Source organism: Denticeps clupeoides, chromosome 6 (genome assembly GCF_900700375.1).
Source record: "Denticeps clupeoides chromosome 6, fDenClu1.1, whole genome shotgun sequence".
In the NCBI taxonomy this organism is placed as follows: domain Eukaryota; kingdom Metazoa; phylum Chordata; class Actinopteri; order Clupeiformes; family Denticipitidae; genus Denticeps; species Denticeps clupeoides.
The window spans coordinates 18,677,990-18,703,179 of NC_041712.1; the positions used below are offsets into that span (position 1 = coordinate 18,677,990).

Sequence of the window (25,190 nt, forward strand, 5' to 3'; positions counted from 1 at the left end):
GCATAATGCAAACAAAGAAAACTAATTATGGATTGTCGCATATGTGTACAACAAGCACTGTGTTTGAACCCTCCCTGCTCTGGGGATCTTCTGCTTCAGAGGGAAAAGTGGATTCAGGAGCCTTTATTCTAAAGCCTTGGAGGTTTGCAAAGGAGAACAGCGTGACGCTGCAAGAGCTTGAAAGGAGACGGTTCCAAGGAGAAGGCTCTTGTCCCTTTCACTGCTGAGAAATTATTTGGTGGAGGGTGAAGACACAGGTACAGGTGAAGGGGGCAAAAGTCTGTGGTTTGAGAGCAGTCAGACAAACATCTAGCGAGACCCTTGGCTTTCAAGTCAAGAGGGAAAGGTCACATTTTCGCTTTCCATCAATTTCCCATAAGTGTCCCTCTCTTATTCCATCATGGCATCTCTCTTTCTTTAACTTACATTCCAATTTCCTTCTGTGTATCAGCCTGTTTCTCCAAAAAAACACATTGTGTTTAGCTCTCGGTTGAATGGGGTACAATTTTCCACTAAGGTGACCCTGACACTGGGTGTCGCTCGGAGACAGTAGCAGCGGGTCTTACAATCTGCCTGATGTCAAATCCACTTCCTGTGACACATTCATTCACCCTCTGATAATCTAAACGTGTCAGAGCGTGTGTCGGATCTTCATTCTCCAAAACAAGTTCCCACATGCACCATTCATTTAAGATACATTATTTTATTATAAATAATCTTCAGAAAATCATTAATAGAATCATCTACACTAAAAAAGGAGTCTGTAGTTAAAATCCACTCACTGCGTGGAACAGCTTCTCAGGGAACACTAAATATTTTTACATCATTTATATGTATATGTAATGTATATTCATATTTGTTGCACTAAAGCTTTTGTATATATTGATGTTTGCTAACATTACTGTTTCTTGTCATTACTTTTATTTTTCCTACTTAAGTGATCTATTATGTCTTATTGGTTACGATGTTACATTGTTTTCTGAATATAATAATGAACTAAAACTTGAAGACAATCTACACATAGTAGGAATACATATAGGACTACACATAGCACATCAGGATAAATACATGTAAAAATGTATTGAAAATTAAGGGATTGTGCAATACATGATTAATGCTTTACAATTAAACACAATTAGAGCTTCATGTTTACCTATTGTAATTATGAAAGAAATTGTGCATTACCTGCCTACCAGCTGTAATAGAACAAAAATATGCTTTGGTGTGGATTCAGCTGCATAAAGAACTTTTTAAAGTGTGGGTGGAGTAAGGCAGGTGACAAAGGTCTGTTTCACTAATCACATTTCATTAATAGAATCCAGATAGTGTGAATAATAATTCCAGATTAGGACTTCTGATAGTTCAGCCATAATTAAAATTCTCTGCTCCCGAAATGAGTTCTCATTTCACAGATAAAGGTAAGCAGAGAATTTATATTTCTAGGCTTTATCCCGCACAGTGGAACTTGACTGGTTACCATGGAGAGCTGAATCGTGGACAGAGTGAGTGGGTGTCTGTGTGTGTGTTTAGTGTGTTATTGTGTGTGTGTTGGCATGTAGGTGTCCTCGGGACATGAGTCAGTATTTAAAGTAACAGTCACTTTGGCCAGTGAGGCTTTCTTCTCTTTTGCCCACCAGACCCATTGTGTGAAGGGTCGCCGTAGTGAAAAGAGAGTGCAGCATGCTGGGGAAGAAATGACGGAGGAAAAAGAAAGAAAGAACGTACCCCTTCCCTTCCCTCGAGAAGCTGTTTTTACATGTCGTTAACTCAGACAGGCCCATAAAGCAGTGTGGCTCGGCGCTGGCTCTTAGCTCTGTGCCAATTTCACGTTTGGCTACTGCTCAGCTCCTGCATTATGAACGAGGCGCATGCTTACAGATATACAGCTCCGCTCATGGATCTAATGGCAGACATGGCTTTAGGGGATGTTTTGCTGTGCTTTATGAATGGGGAATAGATGGTTTGGGTATGGTCTCTGTCACTCTCACTGTTCCTCTGCAGTGCTTGAATAATTTATATATTGTAAGTTCATTTGGTCATTGTCATGGGAACCATTTTAGTTGTTTTTTTTTTTTGCTATTTCAGTCGGATGTTGTTCCTGTAGAAATGTCCCAAGGTAAATGTGAAAACAACGCTGCTGTCTGTCTGACACCTTTATGCAACAGTGATGTAAGACTTTGGTGCAAAAGAGTCTGTTCCAAAATATACAATATTTGAGCAACCAGGGATTAATATGATCCTGAGAAAAATATATTTTGTATGAAAATGTCCCATTTGAATTGAACGGAATTTATGTGCATGAACTAAGGTGTCTTATAGTTGTTGCTGTGATTGGATGAAAGTCCCTGCAGAACTTTGATAGAAGGCTAAATTAATCAAAGCAGGGTCAGTTCAGTACACCTGATCGTCCTGTAACCTTAGCACCAGAATGTCCTCTAAACAGCCCCATCCCTGCCAGGAAACATCAGGCACCTCTGTCATCCAGGAGACAAAACTGGAGGCCAGCCGAGGACAGACCAAGCATTCAGCAACCGTTCGTCCTCTAAAACAGCCCCTGGCAAAACAAATCACTCGTTCTTGTAAGTGCTAACCTTCTCCGCCCAGTCAGCATTTTCCACTCCGCATCTGGGTTTGCCGAGGGATCTTTATGACAGCATAAGCACCCGGTACATCAAACTGCCCTTGTGTTCGTTTTTATGTAGCGTGGGTAAGTGAAAAAAAAATCTGTTGTTAAGTGTGTTACCTGAAACAAACCTGACAAAAATGTCACAAATTTCAGAATTTGTTCTAACACAAAGTCAAAGTCAACTCTGTCTTGGAGGACTGCAGAGTTCTTGTTGGCCAACTGTCCCCTGGTGCAATCATTTTGTGACATTTAGACCCTCAGGGTTTTTTGAACAAACTTTCTGGATTTGTGAACAATCTGCAGAGCTAAGGACCAAAGGGGATGGTGAAGTGGCCCAGCAATACAGCCTGGAATAAAGTGTACTGAGTGCCCGTATGAAACGCTGAACTCTTTTCATCAGGGTGAAGGCTACACAGCGGGGGATGCACTCCTATTTTCATTGTTTATTGGTAAAAACGTCCTGCAGTCTTGTCCACCAGCTGTCCTGCTGGAGATTAAGGGACATATTTTCAAGTGGGGAGTGAAGGAAGTTCGGAAGATATCAGTCATTCTTATGCTTTCATCTGTACTCCTCTCTCATCAAAGTTCATCATCGGTTTTTCAGAAATAATTGCAATCAAACAATAAAGGGCCGTGTGGGCAGTTAGTTCTTGCTCTGTAAATGCATGACATTAGCCAACACTCCCCACGCGCTATGTCTTATATGGCATGGTTTAAATACAGCCCTCAGTTTCCATGGTGCATTGTTCATGCCAGATCTTGACGCATCCATCAAATCAGGAGTACAGATTGCAGTTGGTCTCCAGGACAGTTTAAATTAAGGGGTTGTTACAAACATTCAAATTAAACTTTTTTTTTTAAACATTCAAATTGAACAGCATTAATAACTTATCTTTTTGCACCAACCCTGTCATTGACCAGGCTTCCATGCATTTCTATGTGAATTGGGAAGCCATATTGCACCAAAAGTCACTGTGTAAGCTACTGTGGCCTTCAGTATCTTGAGGAACTGCTTCCTGCAGGTGATGCTGCTTGACACCTCCGGCACACAAAGCCCTTCTGCAATGCAACATCTCTAAATGGAGAGCATTGCTGAAGATCGGTAATGGCATCAGGCCAAGACCTACACATACATTAAAAGCACTTGAAACACCAGCAGCTGTGTGTGGGCTCCTGCTGAGGCACTGAACTGTGTATAATCATGTATGCAGAACCATAATTCAATATACGGCCACATTTCAAAGCATGAAAGCAACCATAGCAGGATCTCTTCTTAAGAAGAAAAACAACAACAATTTATTTCTTATATAGGCCATAATCACATACAGTATGTCTCAATGACACCCCCCACACTTGACCCTTCTGCACAAAAGCAAAAACTCCACACAGAAAAAAAGAAAGGAAGAAACCTTGGGAAGGCGTGATACAGAGAGGGACCCCCTTCCAGGGTAGAGTGAGCCTGCAAATGGTGTCAGTGCAGCGTTTGTGATGGTTTGTCCAATAATAAAAAAAATAATTCCTACAGTTGTAGGGTTGGAGAAGTCCAGAGTGTAGTCCAGTGTCATGCATGGTCTACGTTACGTGTCCATTATGATGTTACTGGTCCATTTGAAGATCCCTGAAGCTGTAGTTTGGTAAGAAACTACTCTGTAAGATCACCTGTGGTTCTATTCTGAACCATTTTGACTTTCACTATTGTTTTCTTATTTGTAATGTTATTTGAAAAGACCATAACCTGCACACTCAATAGCACTCAATAACACATAAAAACTGTTTTGGAAGAAGAGAGTAGGGCCAGAATGGTGCCTGGTGTGCATGGCCTAACACCTTCAAGGTCATGAGTTTGAATCTGGGCTCCTGCATTGTGTGTGCAGGTTGTACACTCTGCACATGAAACCAAAGAAAATCAGGGTCCTGTTTTCCTCCCAGGCAAGCCATAGGTGTGAGTGTGTGTGTGAATGGTGTCAGCGATGTGTGTGTACTGTGGTGGGCTGACACCCCGCCCTGCATTGCATGTCCTGGGATGGGCTCCGGATCTGAATTCAGCAGTAATGGACAGTAAATGAGTTGACCGTATTTTATGATTGCTTACAATTTGCAACTTCTTTTATTATTGTTGCTGTTGTTGTTATCATCATGACACATCTAAAGACCTTTCTCAAGAGGCAAAGTTTAAACTTGGTTGAATGAGACCCACTGAATGCCCTGAACTCGGTGCAGTTGAACTGGAGAAGAACTGCAGTACACGAGCAGTCCACCAGGTGTCAGGTTTTGATAAGCTGTGAGCAGTCCGGCAGTTTGTCTTTATCGCTGTAATACTCGAAAAAGCACATCATGAAAATGAAAGGCAGCTGTTTTAAATCATTACTCATGGCTTTGGATAGCTTTTAGTATCTCGGGATACAGTTTTACAATTTTCTACCAATCGACATATACAATTATGTATAAAAAAGCTGAACATACATAAACATTAAATCAAAAACATATTGAAAGTATTGAAATGATACATTTCAAATATTAAGTAATTATAACCCATGGCATTAACATTTCCACCAAAGTGTATAGAGCGTCCCAAAGTAGATGAGTAGGACGACTCAAGTGTCATCCTAGGTTAGGCAACCTGAAGTAACTGTCAGATATCGCTGAAGAATAAAATCAACATTACCACAAATTACTCAAATATTTCAATAATAATTATTTTAAAATTCTATTTGTAATTAAAAATGTTTACAGACATAGATTCGTAGCACCACTTAAACCGCCATTGCACATAATATAGGGGTGTGTTAATTGACTATAGCAACGTATATATTATATCGATGTAATATAACATTACATCAAATGTGGAAGCATACTGCAAAAAAATGGTCATGCCAGATAACATTCATTTCATTTCTGCTGGTCTTGCTTTTGGCCTGAGTCAGAGTGGCAAGAATTCAATTAATCATGATTGTGCTACAATAAAAGGCATTTCCACAGCAGCATGTCTCAGTTACAGTCCAACAGTATGAACGTGTCTAAATGTAAATTTTAAGAGGTCTGATTTGGCCTCCAGTCGCCCACTGATAGTCCTCCATTCAGGTCCTCATCAGTGTCCAGAGTGGACAACATGGCCAGTAAGGTTCAGTGCGGAGCTGCCTGCTTAATCCGTAGCCTGTAAATACTGGCACTCCTGCAGCTTCTGTGCCTGGGTCAACATCCTCAGCAGACTGTTCTCCCGCTCCAGGTTCACGTTTCTCTCTGAGAGCTCCCGTACTTGCTTCTTCAACACCTCCACCTCTTCACGCACCGCAAACATCACATGGCTCTTGACAAGGTCCTGAGAAGCCAGCAAAGACACCGGAATTTTACCCCAAAAAGTTGACCCTTCACACACACAGAAATCCCAAAATACTCACAATGGCTTCGTCAATTTTGTTGTCTACAGCAACAACGCTGCATCCAGAAGCACTGCAAACAGAAAGAAAGAATTGCGTGAGCATATGCAATTTGTCACAATGGAAAACGCATGCTTGTAGAAACAGATGAATATAATTATTTAGATCTTGTAAACTACATTAGCAGATTGTTGCACTGATTAAAAAAAAAAAAAACACAACAACAACAACAACGATATGGTCAAAGTTGTCATTTGTATTCGGTGTCTCGCAGTTATGGAAAAAGGATAAACGGGAAGTATTATTATTTTATTTCTTTTCTTAACCATTTGGAGCCAGTGCTGCCATACATTTTTCTTAAAAAAAAAAAAAAACCAGCACCGCCGGCTTCTCGCCCAGTGAAGAGCAGACCGAGTGGCTGGAACCGGATGAAACTCGTCTGAGCCGAGGCGGCTAGAACAATATAGCGCCTGTACAGTAACGTCCGCTCACACACCTAAACGCCCATTGTGCGCGACTCGCTAACTACGGTCAAATGGGCCAGAACGCTTCCGTGCTCTCGCTACATTTGCGTGCGGCTGGTTACCTGTTGTCCATCTTAACTGAGACCACGTCCCCCTCCAGCAAGGACGAAAAGAAAGAAATGGAGAAGTTGTGGAGCTGGTAAACTCCAACCTCCACAGACGTCCCGAACATCTTGCAACGCCGCCGTTCCTACATCCTCCTGCTGCCGCCGCCGCGGTGAAAGCAGACCGGCGTCCGAGCTGTGCTACTTCTCTAACGGGCAGTAAACACGGTGCGTACGGGGCGGTCGGCGCTGTAAACAGCTCGTCGCTTTATACGGACTTGGGCGTGACGTCACACGTCCCAGTAAGGAATCCCCGCTCTCCTCACTTTAGACCCGAAGGCGAGTGAGGGTTACTTGGTGTTGCCAGGTCTGCGCGATTCAGGCGAACGAAACCGGACAATTAAAAAAACAAGACAAGAAACCCGATTGGGTTTCAGGACATTGTCTGGTATTATTTGATTCAATTAGAAATATTTAGAATGTAGAATTAAGATATCTAATTCAAACTCCATCCACGCACAAAAGAATGATAACAACAGAAACTGCTTTTCTTTCTTTATAATTCTTGAAATCCAGACCATGGTTTTTATTCAGTCATCAAGTTTAGTAGACGATCCATGATTCTACATGTTATTGCATTTAAGGCTATTCTTTATAAACAAAGAAGCATTGTCTACAAGTACACTTTTTTTGCTGGCTTGTTTTTCAAACCAACACCTGGCAACAACGTCTGAACCGCATCAGCATGTTTTGATTCAGGGCAGAATTTCATGTCAAAGGTGGGGAGTCCGAAAATTACACTTACTATCTTAACAGTTTTAGCCCATTTATTCATATATATATATTATTTTAAGTGCATAAAAGACAAACGTGTATTTAAAGAAAGCACAAGCCAAATATCAAACAGTGCAGGACAAACGGTGAAATGTTTTTTTTTTTACATTTATCTATTTGCATTAAATGAAGAAACCACAAAACAACATACAACGTGAAGATATTACATGGAATCAAATTAATATGTTTAAGAAGAGAATAATTTCATTAAATATTTCTTAGCTTTTGTCCAATCAGATATAACCCATGACCAACAACAGTGGGCACTTGCTTTGGGAGCGTGTAGTTACATTTAAAACATTTACAAGTTTGCATACAACCTGAATGATATCTTGTGGAAAACATGTGATTTTGAGATAATCTCAGTTTCGTTTAGGTATTCACTGAGGTCTGGTATACTGCAACCAACTGAATATCCTCATCCTACCATTTCAGCTTGCATGTGTAAAGCCTACTGTGGCAAAGTTTGGTTGCCTATGCTGAGATACACGTGGCACACTTCGTAGTTACAGGAACGAAAAAAAATATATTTTCATAGTAGTACCATATTTGGTTTCTGCAAATATATACCAAATGCCTTGAGACATCGACAATTGTCTGGACATATCTCGTAGCAGTGTATTCATTGTTCGGTTCGTCTTTGTGTTCTTACCAGACTTCATGATCTGGCCAATAACAGAATAACTAAGTAACAATTTACTAATTTTATCGAGACGTCATTTAAACACAGGTCTTGTCATTGTTGCCTGGATCCAGCGACGAAAGGGTGAGGGCGCGAGTGCGCATGTGCGCCACGCAGGCGCTCATTGGTGTAACGCGTGGCGCGGACGCGCGTTTGAGTTTGAAAGCTCAGCTGCCCCTTGACCTCGCCGGCCTCGCCGCGCGGCGTTTCTGAACATCTTCAGTAGTTTGGCCGCGAACGTTCTGTCGGTGGTCGCAGCGATGGAGCATCCCGGAACGGGGACGAGTCCGCGGGTCGAGGAGGTGGCGGCAAAGTTGGAGAAGTGAGTGTCTCCGACGTTCGTGTTCGTTTAGCTTCATCAGTTAGCCTGCTACTCGCTTCCCTTGATCAAACACTGAAGCTGTCCTAAATACTTTGTCAGCGATGAATGCAAAAGCTGCGTGCAATTTATATAAAGTGTAATATAACATCTAAATGCAATTTAGCTATAGTTAAAAACGAAAGTAAAGCATTTTTATTGATAATGTAAGCCTTTTATTGTGGCCAGGGATGTACGTAGTTCTTAGCTTTGCTTAACTTAAGTTATTATATGGTGCGTGTGTAAAGGAGATTTTATTTAAAAATGTCATTTGAAAGTGCAGATTTCTATTGTTTTATTGAAATCAATTTTTTTTAACTCTCTAGGTCTTTGTCTCTTGATACAAACCAAATGGATGCTTATCAAAGGTAAGATATGTGATTTAAAGATATAGAAAATCATATTTTGTGTGTGCATGCAATGAGTGTACATAATATTTTGATGAACATGGTTATGTTTTTGAGTAATGTGTTTTTGTTTTCTTTAAATCACTGTTCTTGTGTAGTACTATCCATAGTTTACTGCTGATGTCTGATCAAATTGTGGAATAGTCATTAGTAAATGTAAATTAATGTCATGCTTGTTGCTAAAACGTATTCTGACTTATGTATTTAGATACATTAGGGAGGGCAAAGATGCTGCCAGGCAAGGCAATATGACCAGGTCCCTGGAACTGTTCGAGAAGGCTTATGCCATCCAGCCCAGTGAAAAACTCAATGGACGATTACAAAGACTTCAGGAAGTCATCAGAGATATGGCAGCCGAGGGTTCTGTCAGTGATGAGGAGGAGTTTGTCAACGTTAACAACAGTGGCCTCATGCTCTTCAAAGAGCTTTATGATAAACTGTATGAACACCAGAAAGAAGGCGTCGCTTTTTTGTATCGACTCTACAAGGAAGGCAAGAAGGGAGGGATTCTGGCTGATGACATGGGCTTGGGGAAAACAATCCAGGTGATCTCATTCTTGTCTGGTATGTACGATGCTGAACTGGTCAACCACTGCCTGCTGATCATGCCCACCTCTCTCATCAAGAACTGGGTGAGAGAATTTGCCATGTGGACTCCAGGAATGAGGGTTAAAGAATTCCATGGCACAAGCAAAGCAGAACGCAACAGAAACCTGGAGAGGATTCAACGGAGGGGTGGCGTTATCATCACCACCTATCAAATGCTGATTAACAATTGGGAGCTGCTGTCCACATACGAAGGCCGAGAGTTCTGTTGGGACTATGTCATTTTGGATGAAGCACACAAGATCAAGAGTTCATCAACTAAAACTGCAAAAAGTGCCCACTCCATACAGGCCAAACACCGACTACTGCTCACTGGCACGCCTGTGCAAAACAACTTGCGAGAGATGTGGGCTCTGTTTGACTTTGCCTGCCAAGGCTCATTGCTTGGTACCTCCAAAACCTTCAAAACCGAGTATGAGAACCCAATCACCAGAGCCCGTGAGAAGGATGCTACTGCTGGAGAGAAAGCTCTAGGCCTGAAGATTTCAGAGAACCTAATGAACCTTATCAACCCTTATTTTCTAAGGAGAACCAAGGCTGAGGTCCAGATAAAGAAGCAAAACAGCAAAAAGCCTTCAGAAGAGGAAAACCTGGAGCAGGAGGACAAAGAAAATGCATCACCAAGTGCAGGTAAAGGAACAGAGATGCCGTCGCTCACGCGAAAGAATGACCTCATCGTGTGGACTTACCTGAGTTCAATACAGGAAGACATCTATAAGCAGTTCATCTCACTGGAGCACATCAAAGAGCTGCTGATGACCACAAAGTCGCCCCTGGCTGAGCTGAACGTGCTGAAAAAGCTGTGCGACCACCCAAGGCTCCTGTCTGCTAGAGCAGTCAGCCAGCTGGGTCTGGAGGAGGGAGCCGGCAGTCAGGAGCAGGAGGACGAAAATGAGTCTGCAGCCAGTCGGATTGAAAATATCGCTGATGAGACCCTGATATCAGAGTCGGGCAAGCTGATGTTTCTCATGGAGCTCCTGCAGCGCCTCCGGGAGGAAGGGAGGCGCACTCTGGTGTTCTCTCGGTCCAGGAAAATGCTGGACATTATTGAACGCCTTCTGCTCAACAAGGACTTCAAGGTCTTGAGGATTGATGGCACTGTGACTCACCTCTCTGAGAGGGAGAAGCGCATCGCTATGTTCCAGACGAGTAAATGCTACTCCGTGTTCCTCTTGACCACGCAGGTGGGAGGGGTTGGCCTTACGTTAACTGCAGCGAATAGGGTGGTCATTTACGACCCGAGCTGGAACCCTGCAACTGATGCCCAGGCAGTAGACCGCGCTTATCGCATTGGGCAAATGGAAAACGTGATCATATACAGACTCATCACCTGCGGCACTGTGGAGGAAAAGATCTATCGCCGGCAGGTAAGCAAACCTGAATGAACTGGTGGTTTCCTATGGTGAAATTATAATCTATAGTGAAAATCAGATGTTTTTTTTTTTATGAAATTTTCAGAATATTACATATTAGTATGTTAAATTGGACCTCGTTTTTCTCCTCTTTATACACTAAACAAAAATATAAACACAACTCTTCTGTTTTTGCTCCCATTTTTCGTGACCTACACCAAATACCCATTACTCTCAAATATTGTTCACAAATCGGTCTAAATCTGTGTTTTTGAGCACTTCTACTTTGCCAAGACAATCCATCCCACCTCACAGGGGAGGCATATCAAGGTGCTGAATAGACAGCACGAATATTGCACAGGTCTGCATTGGAGAAATATTTGAGAGTAATGGGCCTCTTGTGTATGTAGAAAATGTTTCAGATCTTTGTGTTCAGCTCATGAAAAATGGGAGCAAAGACAAAAGTATTTTTGTTTAGTGTCTATGGTGGTGACATCAGTTACTAAAGGTAAAAAAATTTTTTAAAAAAATTCTCAACACTTCCAGGCCCTGGAAAAAAACACATGAATATACTGAAATTATACTATTACTGGGGGAGTTAATGCTAATTTGAATGCTAGCTTTTCATAATTGTTTAATTCTGTATTATACCTCAGGTCTTCAAAGACTCGCTCATTCGTCAGACCACGGGGGACAAGAAAAACCCCTTCCGATACTTCAGTAAACAGGAGCTGAAGGAGCTTTTCAAGCTTGAAGACACACGCTCATCGTCCACCCAGCTGCAGCTGCAGACTTTGCACTCCCATCAGCGCCGCTCTGATAGCCATCTTGATGAACACATTGCCCACCTCCACACCATGTACATGTTTGGCATCTCGGACCACGACCTCATGTTCTCTCACGAAATCGACGCAGATGAGGACCACCCAGAGGACCAGGAGGCTCACCACTACATTGAGAACCGTGTGCTCAAAGCACAGGAGCTCATGAAGGCGGAGTCTGAGCTACACGGGCAACTGTTAGAAAGCATTGCTCAGAACACAGAGCCAGCGTGGCTGAGGACATCAGGCCAACGAGGTTCTAAAGGCCCAAGCCAGCACACCCCCCTGCAAGAAAAACATCAGCCCCAGGCTCTCGACTCTTCGCCTGCTGTAGTGGATCTCACGCAATCGGGCTCCAGCGCTCTGGAAGAGTCGCAGGATGATCGTAATGCCGATGAAAAAAGAGGCCAGGACGTTAATGTTAGTGACTGTGTGATCGATCAGAGCTCAGAAGCCATGAATGTTTCCCTGGAAAAGCAAAGTGCTGCAGAAATGGAGGTGAAGCCGACCGATGGGTCCATTGTAGAGTTGGACTCGAATGACTACAACCCTGCTGCCGTTACAGATTCAACAACCAAGGAACCCGAGACGGTTGTTTTAGATGATAGCGTTTCTTCATATACGTCAGCCAAATTGGTGTTCCCGAAGCTAGAAAATCTGTCACTTCATGAAGACTCACCAGTTAAAGAAAGCCCTGTAGCTGAATCCGTCAAAAAGTCACGACACTCTATCCTGCAAATGTCAAACATGAGCTCCAAGGCAGCAGCGGATTCACCATCACAACTGGCTACGGAAGGCGACTCGTTTCAGGGGAACTTCAACTTGCAGCTTGAGGACAGCGAAACGGACATGTTCTCAGATGAGGAGGCGGCGGAGGTTTCTGCAGAATTCCAGCTTCATATGGATGCGGCTCCAGGAGAGGAGAGGCTTGATCAGAATGGAGGCAGAGCTAGCAGGTCACTTAAGCAGGCACCTGGCATGGAAGCTCAGCAAGGTGATTCGCCCTTATTTTCCTGCAGGAAGAAGAAAGCCCAAGTCCTCTATGACAGCGATAGAGAGGAGAACTCTGAAGCAGAGGAGCAAGAGAAGACTTATTTTGCCAGCAGTCCATTAGCCGCATCCTTCAAAGACCTGGGGTCCTCTACCCCCAAGACGAACAGATCTGTAAGTCTCTCTGAAATGGCAAGGCGCAGGAGGAGTTTAGGAAATACGTCTGTGGCGTCCAGACGCTCTTTTGTTGAATCTGTGATTGAGGAGGTGGAGGACATGGAAGAGGAGGTGGAAGCAGCACAAAGCGTGTCTCAGGATGACATGATTGAGCTGGAAGAGGAGAACGGACTAAATAGTGATGCTGGGTTGAACATGGAGAAGCTGATTGAGGAGCCCAATGGAGTGACTGTGAACACAGAAAATGATGACGAGGGGGAGGTGTTGATGCAAAGTGAATTCCTGGAGGACATGAGTGAGGCAGAGGATGTGGAAGAGTCTCTGATGGAGGAAGAGGAGCCAAGTGGAGAGACGTTGAACACTGAAAACGATGAGAGCGAACTGATGACTGCAGACCAGTCGGAGTTTGTAGAGGCTGAGGGAGAAGAGGAGGAAGAAAGTCGCTTAGAAGAATCCTCAGGCAACGTAGAATTAGCCTCCAGTGAAATGTTGGACCAGTGTGCCCCTCTTGATTCTAAAGATATAGCAGAAGTGCCACCTGTAACAGAGGAAGAGAAATATGACTTGTTTGTGAAACAGGCGAAGCAGAGTTACTCTGAGGGGAAGATCCAGGAAGCGCTGAGTTCCTTTCTGAGTGCCTTGGACATTAAGAGTGGTGACCCAGAGATTCAGCTCATGACCATACAGCTCTACAGAAAACTCGGCTTAAGGACCTCCTTAGGTCTTCCTTAAGTCTTTAAGATTCATCTTAAAAGTTTGATCTTGTTTTGTATGTTATCCTGGTGTATAGTCCTTTTCTGTTCAGTTCTGCCTCTTACCACTTAATCTTTTTTTTTTTTTCTCCTCCTTTGTCACGTTGAATTATATAAGTCACATGGCATGATTTATTGCTGGAACCTATACCTTTGGATTGGATTATTTTCCCATAATGTGTATATATTAAGAATAAGTGTTGTAAAGAAGAGTTTACAGTAACAGTGGATCATTAATAAATTTCACTGAATTTCACACTTTTATTCATTCACTTTGAAAACAAAAAGATAAGTTTGGTTTTCCATGTACGTACGCTAGAGGGCGCCTATGTTGTCTTATTCACACATTTAAATGTTAGTAAACATTAATTTAATTCCAAAACTAAGCAGTATCTTCTGCTAGTAGCTACTGTTTATCATATTTAAAAAAAAAAAAAAAATGGTAGAAATCTGTCTTTTGCGCTGGCCCTGAACTTTTTCTCCAGTGATGTGGTTTGAAGAATAATTTCATATATAAAATTATGTACACCAGTGTGTTTAGATTTGGAGAAAAGGATCTATTGTTAGTGGAGACAAAAACCATGTGAGGAAGCCAATGAAAAGATACTTAGAACCTCAGTATCACTGAAAGGTGCAACATAGATCATGGAGGGAATGGTGGCCTAGCGGCTAAGGGAGCAGTCTCGTAACCAAAGGATTGTGGGTTAAAATCCCTTTGAGCAAGGTACCGTCATCACACACTGCTCTCGGGCACCTTTCATGTTTCCTTTAAAAAACAATGCGTGACTGAAAATATAGTGTAGTATTAGCCTAGTTAGTAACCTACTTGCCTGTTACCGGAAGACCGCAACGTCACAGGTTCAAACCCCACTTGAGCAAGATACTTAAACCTGAGTTGCTTCAGGGGGACTGTCCCTGTTAGTCAATCTGCATAAGGGTGTCTGTTAAATGCCATAAATGTAAATATGAATTTGTAAATAAAAAAAAATAAAAAAATGACAGCATTCATAATCTGTTATGTGAAGATACGAACAGTATTAATACTAGAGTTACATGTTTGAATAGTCTGCTAGTAACTACATTTGAACCATACATTTTTGACCTAAAATGAACTGGAAGGTAAACAATTGATTTGTCATATTACATAAACTGTATATCAGAATGTAGAAAGTCTCCTTAGTTAATTGCTTCTGAAGAAATGGTGCCTACAATGGCTTTGTTTTTTTTAAAACCAGTTTTATTCCGCTGAACCTGATGGTTGTAATAGCAAGCTGCTCTTTCGTACACCACACATCAGAGCAGTTTGACCCGAGGTCTGTTCCTGCCGCCATGCTTGGCTAATTTGTCCAAACTACTCAAATCACGTTTCAGTCAAAGGTCTTGGTTATTTTTGGGTTGAAAGAACAGCCTCACCCTGATGTGTTCCAGTAAATGTGGCTTATTGAGTAACTAACTTTTTTTTTTTTTTTTTTTTTTTTGGACTCGCTTACGCTACACTTGATCTTGCATGTTAACTATGTCAATATGTTGCTCAACTGTGACCTCATATCATGATGGTGTTTTTGCAAAAAAAAAAAAAGGATTTGGAGCTAGGGTCACGGGTGTCTGTCACAACATGCCTCTGGGTGAAATGTGACTGACCCTTCATGGTCTCTTTCTGTGCTTTTCATATTGAGTGGCCTGAGACAGCCTAACCTACATTTATGTAGGTTATAATGACAAAATATCAATAAACTGTAAAGATTCGACCCTGCATTTCCTCGGGGCATTTACATGAATATACAACCACAAAACATCTCTTTTCACCCTCAGAAAATGTTTTTTGGTTTTGAGTTATTAAACTAATGATATTTCCAGATCGGGTCCTAGTTTTTGAAGCACTTATGTAAGCTTCTCTGAATAAATGCTGTAATGTTACATGTCTTTCCGTCATTTCCTTTAAATCATGGGATTATTATTATTATTGCATTATTTTCTTGACCCACCCAGTGACGGGAGAGTCTGCGCGTGGTATTTACACCCGTCGGATTTACACGCATGTATGGCAAGCGGTTTCAACATTTAATATCTAGAAAGCATATGTATTGCAGACATCCATAATTTCATTCACGTCACGTTTCCCATTCATGTCTATTTCAGATATCCAGAATGAATATTCTACCTATATTCAGAAACATTCTTACTAGGACAAATGCACATGTGAGGTATTTACAATCCAGTTCACAATATTTATTTTGGATATACAAAATGAAAAACACATTTCTGATATCCATAATGATATAAAATACCATTAAGGATATCCAAAAATGCAGTGCAAAAACAGTCCATTGACACACCATAATTACATTGTTGATATCCATAATAGGATTTTATCTTGTCGGAAAGGTCTAAACTTCAAATCTGAATTTCTTTATTTTCATGACCATTTACATTGGTAGATTCTCACTGAAGGCACCAAAACTATGAACACATATGGAGTTATGTACTTAACAAAAAGTGGAGACCTGGCTGAACCCAGTCGAGATGGTTTGGGGTGAGCTGGACCAACAAGTGCTAAACACCTCTGGGAACTCCTTCAAGACTGTTGGAAAAGCATTTCAGGTGACGACCTCTTGAAGCTCATCGAGTGTTCAAAGCAGTAATCAGATCAAACGGTGGATATTTTGAAGAAACTATAATATAAACCGTGCTTTAAGTTATTTCACCTTTTTTTGTTAAGTACATAACTCCACATGTGTTCATTCATAGTTTTGATGCCTTCAGTGAGAATCTACCAACGTAAATGGTCATGAAAATAAAGAAAACACATTGAATGAGAAGGGGTGTCCAAACATTTGGCCTGCACTGTATATGTATGCTATTATAACCATATCTAAAGCCAATGACCGATATGAGTGGGGTTTCTTTGTATGTTAAAACCGCTTGCCATACGCGTGGGCGTGGACGCGCTTTCGGTGGAACTCCGGCTTTGCGCAGGACCCGCCGCATCACTTCCTCGCCTCGTCTGGATAGGAGGAAGTCGGGAGAGGAGGGTCCGAGGGGGATGTGCAGCTGTTAGCGACGCGTAAAAGTTGAGGGAGGGAGGGAGGAAGGAAGGAGAAAAGGAGGAGGAGGAGGAGGACCAGGACCAGGAGAAGTCGTAGCGTGACTCAGTCTCTGTACAGGAGAAGATCTGAGAACTGGAGGTGAGAACAGCCCAGGTGAGTTCGGCTGTTCGCAACAGTGTACATCTTTAACGCTCTTCTGCTTTTAATGGACGGACGCGTTTCTTTCTTTTTCCCGCACTGACTGAACGCATGTGTCAAGACACCGTCTACTTCTCATTTTCCAACATAGGCGACGTGTAAAAGTTGACGAAAAAAGAGCCTCTTTTATTTTTGACGACGGTCGTGTGTGATATTTAAAGTCGTACGCCGAAAGTTATGGCCAGCGAAGGACTTTTTAAGACTGTTTGTTTTGCTACGTAAAGGTATTTCTGCGTCGGACTGATTAAACACGAATGTGGCGCCGACGTATTAAGTTCATCTCTGTCGTTTACGGCGCATATTACTTGACGTGAGTTTGCATTTCGTCGCTGTTCCCTTGAGTCCACATGGTGAGTACCCCCGCGCCATGACGTCATGGTGACGTCTGCACTCCGTCCCAGGATGAGTTCTGTCTGGGGGAAAAAGTTAGTGTGGTCCTGTAAACCTGCACGACGTGGTTGCCTCATCCTCGGGAATGTTTTTTTTATCGCTGGGTGGGTCCACAGACTTGGAAAAGTGCAGGTTCTGTGGTCTCATCCTACTGCGCTGTGCTTTCACAACAGGTTCCTATGGGCACATCCGTTTACAGTAAATAAAAGGCCATAAGGGCCGTTTAGGGTGAGGCAGATATTTTCAAATTATTTTCATTTCAATAATTTTTTTTATTTTACAGTATTGATACTATGATACAACAAAATTCATGCTCATTGGTCCATACAACATTATTTTATTGTGGAACAAAGAAACACTTGAAATTTGTGGTGATACTTAATGATAATGGGAACTTAAAATCATGATCATGGTACCCATGGTACCCTCAGTAGTCAGTAGCAGAATATAAAAAAAAATTGTGACCAGGTGCAATGCCATTTATATTTTGGATAGCGAGTCCACGCAGTCATAACGTGTCTGAATCAAGGTGGTAGTAGCCTGGTGGGTAACACACTCGTGGGTAACTATGAACCAGAAGACCCAGGTTCAAATCCCACTTACTACCATTGTGTCCCTGAGCAAGTCCTCTTAACCCTAAGTTTCTCCAGGGGGACTGTCCCTGTAGCTACTGATTGTAAGTTGCACTTGATAAGGGCGTCTGATAAATGCTGTAAATGGAAATGGAAATGGAAGGGTTCATGTTCTTTCCAGGTATTGGTGTCAGTATGGAAATCATCAGTGTGGAAATGCATGAGTCAGATGACTAATTTTTTCTTCTTTTTGCTTGGTTAATAGTAGTCCAGACAGGTCATCTGTAAGCATTACATCACTTAAATGTCTTTTCACTGGTATTCTCTCCTCTGTCTGGTGCCCGACAGCAGAAACTCATGGCCTTTCGACAAAAAGCCAGGACCATAAGTGGCCGACGGGAGGGACCCTACCGTGTTTTGGTGGCCATGCAATGTCTCAAGAGAGAAGAATTTGACGGGCAGGACACAATGGATAAAATGTTTGATTACTCAGTGAAGAGGTTTGGAAAGGCGGATTGTCTGGGCACCCGAGAAGTTTTGAGTGAAGAAAACGAGACGCAGCCCAATGGAAAAGTCTTCAAGAAGGTGAAAATAAACGTTTAGTTTAAAGTACAATTGTGAGGGGGGTGGAGTTGTGTGTTGGCTGTGGCAGGTAACTTGTCATTGTGTTAAGAATGTTACTATGGAGACGTATATGTGTAACACTCACTCCTGTCATGTCATAGATTCACGTGTCTACAAAAGTTTTGACATGCTGTCATATTATTACCAATGTAATCAGGAATGGGATTGTGGAAATAATTTATTAACATATTAAGTTCAGTGACTCTCCTTTTAATGTGGTCAGGTGTGTGTCTGTGTATATAATGTGTGTAAATATGAATTTTAGTGTAATTGCCTTTAGTGTTGTGAATATAATGAATAATCAACCTGAATTGAGGTGCAATGCTTTAAATGTCTAATTGTTTATCTAGTAAATATTTGAAAGTGTGACTGTGGTTTCTCACATCTTTACTATCTAACTTGTAGCTGGTTCTGGGCGATTACCACTGGAGGTCGTATACGGAAGTGGATAAAGCTGTGGGCCTGCTGGGCAGCGGCCTGACTGCTCTGGGTCAGAGGCCGAAGGAGAACGTCGCCATTTTCTGCGAGACGCGTGCGGAGTGGATGATTACAGCACAGGCCTGCTTCAGACGCAACTTCCCCTGTACGTGTGTTACGCAACCACTCACGCGTGTCTTCACACTACACATACTCATTCATACTCACTCCCTGTGCATAGTCCTCGCACATTAACAGCGGATGACATTGGAGTATTTTACTTTCAAATGACCAGTGAAAGAAATTCAGTTGTATTTAGGGTGTGTGTGTGTGTTTGTGTAGTGATAACAATCTATGCTACCCTTGGAGAAGACGCTGTGGCATATGGACTGAATGAGTGTGGCGCCACACACCTCATCACCAGCATAGAGCTCATGGAGACCAAACTAAAGGTGACCTCTCACACAATGATTTTTTTGCATGATCAGCAACCTTCCTGGCCATAAAACCTACATCCCGTCAGCATCACACCCATTTATTCTGAACACATGGAATCGTTAATGGCCTTCCTTTCAAACCCTGTAAGTGAGATCTCACCCAATCACCTCTACAGAATATCCTGCCTGAGGTACCTGCTCTGCAGCACCTGATCTATGTGGATGACGAGACTCTGACAACCACTGGCTACCCAGAGACCCTTCGGATCCATAGTATGAAGTCTGTCATGGAACTGGGGGCCAAACCTGAGAACCGTGAGTAGCTAGAGTCTGAAGTGGAACAAAGCTCCGTCCTCCCCTGAGGGTTGTTTGTATCTCTCTTTTGTTCTTTTCAGTGACTGTGAAAGTAAAGCGGCCTTCCCCCTCCGATCTGGCTGTAGTGATGTACACCAGCGGCTCCACTGGTCAACCTAAAGGAGTTATGATCCTTCACAGCAATCTCACTGCTGGCATGGCCGGCCAGTGCGAAAGGATTCCTGGTCTGGGGTTAGTGGCAACACGGATGCTGAAGTAGCTGTGCACTTTGGCCTTCATCATGTGGCATTACCACTGGACTACTTAGTGGCTTTTATTTCTGAAGAGGCTGTTTTGTATTCCATTTTCAGTTCATTTCTTAGTAATCAGATTAGTAATTTGTCCCTTGTCAAATGAATCTTTCTTCATTCACTACTTATTGTTGTCAGTTCCATAAATGTATAGAAATATACATTTATAATCATAAACACACACACACAGACAGGGATTAATAGGGTTTTGCGATTTGCATTTTAATTTTAGACCTCAGGACTCATACATTGGTTACCTGCCCCTGGCTCATGTGCTGGAGCTTACAGCAGAGATCTCGTGTCTGACACACGGCTGCAGGATCGGCTATTCTTCTCCTCAGACCCTCACTGATGAGGTAAGACGTTCATCTTTTCCCTCTACGCTCACCATCTTTGTAGTATTGAATTTTTAGCAAGTTATGGTTGACCTTAGCTTCTCGTTTGTTTGTTTTTTTATTGTTCCCTGAACTTAAACCTTTTTCTTTGCAGTCGACAAAGATTAAGAAGGGTTGCAAGGGAGACTGCACTGTGCTGCAGCCCACTCTGTTGGCAGCTGTACCGGTAGGAGCCCATGCATTCTCCCTCCTTCACTTCAGCTTATTAGCTACCTCTGTCTGTCTTTTTCTAAGGCAGACATTTTCTTTCTCTCTAATCGTGGCACCTTCCTTCCTTATGCCAGTAACTAAAAACAAAAGCATGACAAGTTTTTCTTCTGTGCCCCTATTCTGGTGCACATTTTGCAAGTGAAATAATCTTGTAAATCTAATCGGTGCATGGTTAATTGCTTAACTATTTCGGTCTTGCTGCCTTGCCTCATTTGAACAGGCGCATGCATGCGTGTTTCATGTGAGCAGGCAAGCTGAACTTGTGGTCGGTTTTTACAGGAGATAATGGACCGCCTTCATAAAACCGTGATGAGAAGAGTCCAGGAAAGGAGCAGCTTGCAGAGAGGTCTGTTCCAAATGTGCTACGACTACAAACTGGAGCAGTTGAAAAAGGGTCATGATACACCCCTGTGTGACACGTGAGAATTCTCAACTCGTCTTTATGTTTTTTTCTGAGGAATTAAAATTCCTGAATAACTGCTCTAGCCTGTTTTTTTTTTTTTTTTTGCTTTGTTTCCTCAACAGGTTGTTGTTTAAAAAGGTGAAGCTCTTGCTGGGAGGAAATATCCGGATGATGCTGTCGGGAGGTGCTCCCCTTTCTCCAGCCACTCAGTACTTCATAAACGTGTGTTTCTGCTGCCCTGTGGCACAGGGCTATGGCCTGACGGAAACCAGCGGTGCTGCCACCATCACACACTGTACGCACTCAGCCACCTTCTCTCACATGCTCCAACTGATAAAATTGCTTAACGTAGACAAGATGACTGTTTGCATGCAAACCACATAACCTGCTTGAGGTTCATAAAGTCAAAATGGCCTCGTCTATGCCTGTGCACAAGTCCAGACTTGCAATGCATTCTGAGCAGTTCCCGATCTGGAGCAGACTGACTATAGATGGAGTTGGAATGTTTTTGTTTTTTTTGTTGAGCAGAGGCTCTGTTTGCATGCAAATACACATGCTAACGTGACCGAGATAATAACAGTGTAATAATGTGGCCTCATTTACATACAGTGTTCCTGCTTTACCCAGTAACCAAAGGCCCTTTTGTTTTTTTCACTTGGCTAATGCGGCTGACATTGTTAATGAACAAGTGCGGGTGCAGCACAATGAAGAAAGGTTGCACTGTCTCTGTAATCCACACGATCTGTACCTGCAGATCCCACAGCCTTTATTCCACTCAAGGCTGAATGTGGCATAAAGACTGACTCAAGTTTCGGGTCCATTGCCCCAGTGCAGTACAGAACATTGGCGCGGCCTTCATTGTGCAAGAGCAATAGAGTGTAAAAGTAGGTGAAGGACCTGGGTCATGCCAGCTCCCACAGTGCAGCAAGGCTGAGGTGAAGGCAGCGTTGGCCTGTTTGTTAGCTAAGGGAGTTGTGTTAGAGGAGAGCAAGGCTTTTGTGTTGGTGCGGCCCTCAGTTTAGACTGGAAACAACCTTGGAGTCAAGAACAGTTTTTTTTTTTTCTTAATCCTAACTGGAGAGTAGCAGAAAAATCTCCAGGGATATTTATGCGTGTGTGTGTGTTTATTTTTTAGATTCTGACCACAGTACTGGAAGAGTTGGTGCTCCTCTCGTCTGCTGTGAGATCAAACTGCGTGACTGGCCACAGGGTAAGGCCTGGGTGCAGCCTTACACTTATACCTAACCCTGCTAGCAACATTAAACACATACAAACACCCATAGACGTACATATTGTAATGGCAGTAAAGACTAAATACATGTTGCATGTCTACTAGCAAAACATCAAGAGCTTTTTAATGGTTTTTAGGTTATTATGGATTTATTGCTCCACGTGCCAAATCTTATTTCATCAGGTCCAACCAAAATTAAGTGTGTAATATCAAATGCACACACACACAAACACTTGAAAATATTTTCTCATTTTTTGAATCATTGACATTTAATGATTTGAAATACTTTTCAGGAGGGTACACAAGTCGGGACCAACCCAACCCTCGGGGTGAGATTTTAATTGGTGGACCCAACATCGCCATGGGCTACTACAAGAGTGAGCATCTGAATGGGGACTTCCTGATGGAGAATGGCCAGAGGTGGTTCTGCACAGGAGATGTGGGAGAGATCCACGATGATGGTTGCTTACAGATTGTGGGTGAGCTAAATCCACCAATCAAGTCTTTGGGATGATGCTTTTCTTTAGATTTACGAGATGTTCTTCTTAAATGGGCAGTGGTGGCCTAGTGGTTAAAGAAGCGGCCCCGTAATCAGAAGGTTGCCACAAAGATGCCACTGAGGTGCTACTGAGCAAAGCACCATCTCCACACACAGCTCCCTGGGCACCTGTCATGGCTGCTCACTAAGGGTGGTGGTTAAAAGCAGAGGACACATTTTGTTGTGTTCACTTCTTTCTAAATGCCAGATACAGATCTTGTTTAAAACACTGAGTAGTGTTCACATGAATGGTATTTTGCACATGAAGTTCCATAGTTTCAAACCAGTTTGCAGCTTGCTTTTTGTTGTTAGGTGCACGGGCAGCACAAATAGGGTTGCATAGTGTAAAACCGGTATATTTAATTACATTTCTATTTCATTTCTGTTTAACTAGATGATACCCACACATGGCATGTTGTGACATACACATCAATTTTAATATTTGCTGTGCTGTCAGTTTTTGTTTGTTTGTTTCAGCAACAATTTGTTACGAATTTGGAGTTTGGGGAAAAAAACATCTATGTGTGTCAGGCTGGGAAGTGGTGGGAACTTGAACATGTTCTTATCTACGAAAGTGGGGCCCTATAGAAAAAACATGCCGATTACGATAACAAAGATCTTTTTTTTTTTTTTTTACTGAATTGTGGTGACCTACGTGACAGAAAAATATTCCCTTTATTTCTCACTTTTTAGACCGTAAGAAGGACCTTGTAAAGCTGCAGGCTGGAGAGTATGTGTCCCTGGCGAAGGTTGAGGGTGCCCTGAAAAGCTGCACTCTCATCGACAACATATGTGCTTATGCCAACAGGTAGCCCTGTCACACCTTTTCAGTAGTCTGAAGAAATGCATGACTCCATGGGTTTTGACTGGATAAATGCAGTTTGACTCTGTTTTATGTCCGCTAACTCGACTAACTCAAGTATTTTCCCCCTTCCCCTTAGTGATCAGAATTATGTGATCAGTTTTGTGGTGCCCAACCAGAAGGAGCTGACCTCATTAGCCAAAAAGTGTGGAGTTGAAGGAGAGTGGGAAGAGATCTGCAACCATCCATCCATGGAGGCAGAGGTCGTGAAAGTCATTGCTCAGGTTGCAACTTCCTGTAAGTGTCACCGTCAATAGAGAATCTTTTTTTTTCCATTTAAAGTTTTACCAATTCGGCTACGAAATACAATTTTCTTGTTTCTTTTTTTAGTTAAATTACAACGGTTTGAGATTCCACAAAAAGTGTGCTTGAGTCCAGAGCCTTGGACACCGGAGACCGGCTTAGTAACTGATGCTTTCAAACTGAGAAGGAAACAGCTGAGAAGTCACTACCAGTCAGACATTGAGAGACTGTATGGGGGAAAGTAGAATACTGGGGCAGCTGAAGAACTGTCACCTCTGGAACAACGACATGCATGCATTCATGTGACTAACCACAGATGTGTCTGCTGTGTTAAACACTGAATGTGTGATGCTATTTATCAAAATGGTTTTAAGTTTTTTTGTTCCATTCTATTCACACAATCACATAATTTCTCAGTACTGTCATCGACATCCACCTTTAAGGATTCGCAGCCAAATACTGTTGCTGGTCAGGGATAAATGTAGTAATGTAACTAATTGTTTGAAAAATGTACATGAAAAGGTTGAGTCATCTGTAATATGCAGTGCAGTGCTGAACACATCTGTGGAGTAAAAAGAGGTCAGTCGCAGATGTGCAGACAGGAAGAGTGCTGCCCCCTGGTGTGTGTGTGTTTTTATCCGGTTTTTCTTTTAAGGATTTTTTTTTTTTAGCATGAAGGCCTGCTGCAGCTGGCTTCTGAGTGAAAGACCTCATAAAAATGAAACACTCCAGTTTCTATGTTCAGTACTAAAGATATTTGGTTCTTTATTTGTTTCATTGATTTCAACTAATATAATTAGTTCTAATTTCACAAATGTACATACGTTCAGATGAGTAGAACATATGTTTGTGCTAGTATAATATTTCATATGTAGGATGAAGCAGCAACAAACCTCTTGCTTTGCTGATTGGTTTCGATGAACAATTAACATTATTATTACAGGTTAGCGGTGAACATGCCAATCTCGGCATGAAATGCAATTTGTTACTCAGACATTATTAAATCATTCAGTGCAGACCATTGATGATAATTACACATCTATGGATGTTTGTAAATGTGCACTAAAATATTTTAAGACTTTTAACTGTAATCTTTTATAACATGTAGTCAGTAATTGAGTTTTTCCTTACCCGTGTCCCAGAACAGAAAAAAATGTAATTTGAGAATTAAACATCCTGTTGCCGATCCAGTAATGTGTACTTTTGAAAAGCCTCGGAGCAGCTGCTGTACTAGTGTATTTACACAAACTCTACCAGTAGTAGTGTCTGCTCAGTAATGTCTTACACAGGGATAACTGAGCCCGTCAAAGTAAAAATGCTTGTTCGTCCAGGTCTGTAAAAAAGAAAAGGCTCTCATCTGTTTGTTCAGATCAAATCTGTTTGCGAATGGACGTGTGATGTCAAAGCACTTTTGTGACACTTATTCATGGCCATGTTACTGATGGCCCGAAAGTACATGTTGTGTCAT

General features: G+C 42.3%; 3 protein-coding genes across 4 annotated transcripts; 2 read left to right on the forward strand and 1 right to left on the reverse strand.

Moving 5' to 3' along the window:
- Positions 1 to 4,422: 4,422 nt before the first annotated feature.
- LOC114792774 (TSC22 domain family protein 3-like) lies at positions 4,423 to 6,854 on the reverse strand. Its single transcript, XM_028984206.1, has 3 exons — positions 6,590 to 6,854; positions 6,025 to 6,076; positions 4,423 to 5,945 (listed from the first exon to the last, which is right to left on the reverse strand). The coding sequence occupies exons 1-3, from the start codon at positions 6,697 to 6,699 to the stop codon at positions 5,769 to 5,771; spliced, it is 339 nt and encodes a 112-aa protein (XP_028840039.1). The 5' UTR covers positions 6,700 to 6,854; the 3' UTR covers positions 4,423 to 5,768.
- A 1,458-nt stretch (positions 6,855 to 8,312) lies between these two features.
- On the forward strand, positions 8,313 to 13,636 carry ercc6l (excision repair cross-complementation group 6-like). The gene is made up of 4 exons (XM_028984046.1): positions 8,313 to 8,409; positions 8,772 to 8,813; positions 9,061 to 10,825; positions 11,467 to 13,636. The coding sequence occupies exons 1-4, from the start codon at positions 8,348 to 8,350 to the stop codon at positions 13,528 to 13,530; spliced, it is 3,933 nt and encodes a 1,310-aa protein (XP_028839879.1). The 5' UTR covers positions 8,313 to 8,347; the 3' UTR covers positions 13,531 to 13,636.
- A 2,992-nt stretch (positions 13,637 to 16,628) lies between these two features.
- On the forward strand, positions 16,629 to 24,908 carry acsl4b (acyl-CoA synthetase long chain family member 4b). Of its 2 annotated transcripts, none has more exons than XM_028983048.1 (15): positions 16,629 to 16,750; positions 18,106 to 18,342; positions 18,787 to 18,964; positions 19,141 to 19,250; positions 19,412 to 19,550; positions 19,631 to 19,781; positions 20,073 to 20,196; positions 20,330 to 20,401; positions 20,725 to 20,864; positions 20,971 to 21,143; positions 21,984 to 22,058; positions 22,373 to 22,558; positions 23,311 to 23,425; positions 23,559 to 23,716; positions 23,810 to 24,908. In XM_028983048.1, exons 2-15 carry the CDS (start codon positions 18,115 to 18,117, stop codon positions 23,965 to 23,967), a joined length of 2,007 nt encoding a protein of 668 aa, XP_028838881.1. In that variant the 5' UTR covers positions 16,629 to 16,750; positions 18,106 to 18,114; the 3' UTR covers positions 23,968 to 24,908. The 2 variants fall into 2 exon arrangements, with proteins under 2 accessions (XP_028838881.1, XP_028838882.1); XM_028983049.1 differs by having other exon boundaries at positions 16,649 to 16,750; positions 18,109 to 18,342.
- Positions 24,909 to 25,190: the final 282 nt, after the last annotated feature.